At 25.8% G+C, this 5,581-nt stretch overlaps 1 protein-coding gene across 1 annotated transcript; it reads right to left on the bottom strand.

Annotated features, from left to right (window-relative positions):
- Nucleotides 1–623: 623 nt before the first annotated feature.
- LOC109809158 (receptor-like protein kinase At3g21340) lies at nt 624–4,251 on the bottom strand. Its single transcript, XM_083074753.1, has 7 exons — nt 3,604–4,251; nt 3,442–3,525; nt 2,377–2,496; nt 1,991–2,217; nt 1,766–1,892; nt 1,483–1,545; nt 624–1,337 (listed from the first exon to the last, which is right to left on the bottom strand). The coding sequence occupies exons 2-7, from the start codon at nt 3,461–3,463 to the stop codon at nt 1,105–1,107; spliced, it is 792 nt and encodes a 263-aa protein (XP_082930879.1). The 5' UTR covers nt 3,464–3,525; nt 3,604–4,251; the 3' UTR covers nt 624–1,104.
- Nucleotides 4,252–5,581: the final 1,330 nt, after the last annotated feature.

Genomic DNA, 5,581 nt, shown 5'->3' with positions numbered 1-5,581 from the left:
GTTGTAATGAGGCTGTTATATTTTATCCTTGTTATAAGGCTAAAAGGCATCTGTATCAGATATCTCTATTCATTCAGAAATAAGAAACTCTTGAACTGCCCGTGGACGTAGGTCACACTGACTGAACCACGTAATTTGTGTCATCTTCTTTCTCTTCTCTTTCTTTTACATATTGTCATAACAAATGTAAATATATATATTAATGAGGTGAAACTCTAATTTTGATTGAAGAATAATACTTATAATATTTATGGTATTATATTGTGCGTTGGTTTTATCTTAAAATGTATTATTTCCGATTTTATATATAAAATTCAAATACCTAGCTAATTTATCAATATTAGAAAAAGTACTTAATCTAGTTGTTAATAATAAATTTATTCTATTTTTATATTTTGTTTTAAAACTACTCTTATATTAATTTTTTTTCTTAATTAATATTTACCTCTCAATTAGAGTGGATATTCTGTACTACTTCTCTCTAATAATTAATATTATTTACTCTTTTAATCAATTAAATATATATTTTTTAAAGAATTTGTAATTAATATATTTCATCATATAAATATGTTTTAATTAAGAGTATTTTAGTATAAAATAATTAATATATCAATTGTTCTAAGTTGAATCTTATAATTAAGAATGAAGGTAATTTTTTTTTAGTTTTTGATTCTAGCAAAAAATGTACTACTAAGCGAGTTTAGTAATATATAACCTTCATTTTTATATTTATATATAAGAAATAAATATCAATTTATTGAGACTAATGAAAGTATTAAATTAGTTAATTTTAATTAATAATATCATAATTAAAAATGTTTTTCCAAAACTACCAAAAAAAAAAAGTAAATGATGTAAGTGATCATTATATTTAATGACAATACTCAAAAAGTTAAAGAATAATTTTTATATCAAACATGATTTATAATGTTAATTGTCTAATAAATACATTAATGAGTAGATGACTTATTAATAAACTTGTAATAAATCAAAAATATAAAAAAAAGTTACTAATTGATACATTTAAAAATAAAAGTAGTATTATGTTTTTTATAATTAAAACAAAATCAAGACTTTCATTTATTTCTTGTAGTGGAGGTAGAATTAAAGTTGAAGTGGTAAGTATATAATTGACATGAGAACATACTCAGGGTCAAGGTATCCTGGGGTGCCTGCAATTACTGTTGATATATGGGTATCACTTTCATCTGGGAAGATCCTTGATAATCCAAAATCAGATATTTTACCACGGAGATTTTCATTGAGTAAAATGTTTCTGGTCTTAACATCTCTGTGAACAATTGGGGGCTTGCAACCATTATGAAGGTACTCCAAGCCTGCACATAATTAAAGTGGTAGTAACTTCACTGCACATAATTAAAGTGGTAGTAACTTCATAAGTTCAGTGTGTTGCATAAGATAAAGACCAGTGATTTTTATTTTTTATTTTTTATTTTTTATTTTTATCTCCGTAATCCTCACCTACTGCAGAATCCAGAGCAATTTGAAGTCTCTGTTTCCAACCTAAGAGTGTTTGACTTTCACCTGCATCCAAGGGCAACGCCATGGGGGAAAAAAGTGTTAGTAACTAAGGTCTTGATTCCAAGATTACATTTTGACGTGTTTTGGATAAAATTTTGATAAGTATTTATATCATAAAAAATAAAAAAGTAAAATGATAAAGGTCGGGTTTGTATGCATAAAATTTAAAATTTAAAAAATGTTGTTCTTGTAAATTTTATTTGATAAAAAAAATAAAAAAAACCTGAAAGGTGCTCAGCTAAGTTTCCGTTGGTCATGTATTCATAAATGAGCGCTGTATTGGTGCCTTCATTGCAATATCCAATTAGTGGAGTCAAGCATTTATGGTGTACTCTTGTCAGAATTTTTGCCTGCAGTTCAGAGTCTATTCCATCATCTTATGTATGAAAATAGTGGCAGTTAATAATGCACTTATATATTACTAATATATAAGAACTAAGATACATACCTCTGTCTGAAATTGTTGATACCCTTGTGTTGAAGGAGAGAGCATCTTGACTGCTACCTGTGTTTCACCTATGCAACCACAGTAAACAGTTCCGAATCCTCCTTTACCCACAACCCTCTCAAAATTATTCGTAATACTTTGAACCTCCGAGTACGTGAACTCTTGTTTCTTCGAGTCTATGCTCACTATTTTGTTCAAACAACTCAACTTGTACGTACTTATCACCACTGATCAATAGATTTCAAAATACAGTGTCCTTGTTAGGGGAAAAAATAAATGTAATATATGCTCCATATTTGTTTATAATTGTTTGACCAGCACATGCCTCGTCTTGGAATTCGTCGTTCATGCAAAATAAATCAATGTGAAGTTGTTTATATATGTACCTTGTAGTCTTCTTCTAAAAATAAACGAGAGTGCTGCTGAAAGAAGAATGAGGGCTCCAACAAGTGTTACTACCAACGTAATTGTTGTCTTATTCCTTCTTCCTTTTTTGACATCATCAACTGTCATGTGGCATGCACTTGTGATGCAAAGATTTGGATTTCCACCAACACTTACATGTATACAACAACGTAATATATATGATAGCTTAAAAAGTTAATTGAAACTTCAAAAAATAAAAAATTAATAGTGTCTGACATATGTCAAATAAAACAAGTTTATTTTAACTACCTTAATTTTTTTTATCCTTATTTACGATAAATTGTCTCTTCAGTTTCACAAATATTAGTTGAAAATAATACATATCTAATGTGATATAGATCAATAAATCAATAGATAAAACGCAGCGGCGATGTGAGCATAACAATACAAAATACTGTTTATGTCTGTCCCAAGTTAAGTATATTAATAAATGCATCTTTGGTAGGACTTAAAATTAATATTGGTTCTATATAATAATCAGTGACAATTATCAAATTGTTATCTAATATTAATTGTATCACTCTCTTCTCTTTTATCATCATCATCTAGAAATTTTTTTTTTTTAAGTTTGACTTATTAAAAAATAATTCTGTCAATTCAAGAAGTCTAACACCAAATGAATGATGTATATCTCTAGTAGTGTCCCACAACCTAATCTCTCCTTTTTTATACCCTTTATATCTTTCATAGGGGAAAGTTGAAGGTTGAAATAATGCTCATAAACTAAATCTTTTACCGTTTTGGATCCATTTTATTTTTTTTAATAAAATTAATGAATAATAGATTATATTTTTAATTTTTTCACAACATGACAAAAAAACATGATTGTAAAAAAGCTCAACACAAGTTTTTTTTGGATACTTTTCAAATGCATATCTAGAAGTATTAAAAAAAAGTTTAAAAAAAAAAAAGATATATTTTGATACATATCGAGAAATATCTGAGGAGTCTGGGTATCTGATGCGGGTATGATATTGATACTTTTCCATTTTTAGAATATCCAGACTTAATAGAAAATTGCATACCTTCAAATAAGCAGCGACCCATTCCTTGATCTCTCAGAGAGTTTTGCAGGAACTGAGCCTGATAGCTTATTTCCTCCTATATTTCTGCAGTGAAAGACAATCATAGGATTGGGAATATCAAAATTCATTAATCTAATTATGCTCAAATATATTATGACTTACAAAACCCTCAGGGACTGGAGTTCAGATAATGAATCAGGAATAGAACCAGTCAAACTGTTATTGGACAAATCCCTGCGTGCAAATTGAAGATGAAGTGACTCAAGTGAGCAATGCATGGAAAACTAACAATTTTAAATCTTCGGCGTTTTGTAAGTCTTTCTCTCTTATATATGTTACTCAATATATCCATCTCTATTTGATGTGAGAATTTTTATATATATGTTACTCAATATATCCATCTCTATTTGATGTGAGAATTTTTATTCACACATGCACACCAATAATATACTTACAAATATTGTATTGATTTCAGATTGGATATAGCTAGTGCTATATATACTTCCTGTCAAACCAAAAGAGGAGAGGTTCCTGCATAATTGACTCACAAAGTGAAAACTAGTATTCATAGGGATACATATAAGAGAAAATTTATAGTACCCATATTATTTGAGAGGGTACCAGTACAGTTTTTTATATTTTATATTTTTAATAATTTATTTAAATAATACTTATGATATTTTATTTTTTTAATTTTTAAATTATTTAGTCATTTTATTTTTATTTTATATATTTTAATTTATTTGTAATAATATTATTATATATTTAAATATTTTAATTTTAATAATTTTTAAGTATATTTTTATCTTTTCACTTAAAATTTTTAAATTTCTATATTTTAATTTTAATAATTTTTTAATTTTTTAAGTATATTTTTTATCTTTTTGTCTTAAATTTTTGAATTTCTATATTGTAATTTTAATAAATTTTTATTTCTACTATTTATTAACTTTTTTTTGTAATATTTTATAATATTATTAAAATTTTATAATTTTAATCTCTATAATTTTATCTTACATTTTATTTTATAAGTATAATTTAGATTACTTATTTTATAATTAAATTTTTTTAAATTTTTTTATAAATATACATATAAAAATGTATTGAAACCCCGATCTTTATAATTAACATGCATATGCGTGTAATATTAGAAAGATACGTTACAAGAAATTGGAGAATATGCAGCTGATTCTTTCTTTACTCAAAATGAAAACAACAATAATAAGAATGGGATGGGTCATTGTCATATCTTATTTATATATGAATTTGGCATGCGCTGATATTGAATTACATAAAGTCTTAATTACACATTTTTCTGATAGATGTTTTACAATTTCACAAATTTTATCATAAATTTGTATATTTTGTTACTCAATTTTTAAAATTTAACATATTTTATCATTTCATTTGTAAATATTTTGATGTTAATTATCTATTAATATAGTATATTAATTACTAACGTGAAATATTATACCACATTATTATTGGAATGTTTGATTATCAATTGACATCATTAATATGTTATGTTAATAGTTAACTAATAACATCAAATGATTAATTAACAAATTGAAAAAATATATGAAATTTTTTAAGTTTAGTAACAAAATATGCAAAATTATGAATCATGAAATTTTTTTTAAGACTTATAAGCTACATTAAAATTTAAAACCATCAATTGATCACTCTTTTATGTAATTCTAGTACGTCATGTTATAAGAGGTATGACGAGCACCTGGTTAGAATTGTTAAGATAGAAACAAAACTCAACATTATTAAAAAAGGAGGAGAAATATATATGTATATACAAAATCTTAAATAGTGCAAGACATTTTGAGTAATAACTAAAAGTAAATTCACTAAAAGAAAGATATCATATACTTTTCTTGAAAAAAAAAAATCTCCTCAAACAAGAAGTACAAAACAAACCCATCAAGAGTCTCTCATATATTACATGTCAAGGGCAATATGTTTAATTAATAATCAATAAATAGAAAATTGAAGATTATTTAAGTACCATCATTTTGATCTGTTTGAGGTAGATGGAGGGTCTTCCTTTCATAAACCTCAATGGCATTTAGAATGGGGGAAACAGTTGCTGCATTTGTTCTGTTGAACCATATTTGTATCTTAGTTTTAGGTT

Source organism: Cajanus cajan, chromosome 5, assembly GCF_000230855.2.
Source record: "Cajanus cajan strain Asha chromosome 5, NIPB_CcT2T_4, whole genome shotgun sequence".
Lineage (NCBI taxonomy): Eukaryota > Viridiplantae > Streptophyta > Magnoliopsida > Fabales > Fabaceae > Cajanus > Cajanus cajan.
This window is presented reverse-complemented; position numbering and strand designations above follow the sequence as displayed.

Coding starts and splice junctions, on each gene's coding strand:
- LOC109809158 (XM_083074753.1), bottom strand. CDS start 3,463: ATGGGTCGCTGCTTATTTGAAG. Junction 2,218..2,376: donor TTTTAGAAGAAGACTACAAG/GTACATATATAA, acceptor TCTATTGATCAG/TGGTGATAAGTACGTACAAG. Junction 1,338..1,482: donor TGCTCTGGATTCTGCAGTAG/GTGAGGATTACG, acceptor AATTATGTGCAG/GCTTGGAGTACCTTCATAAT.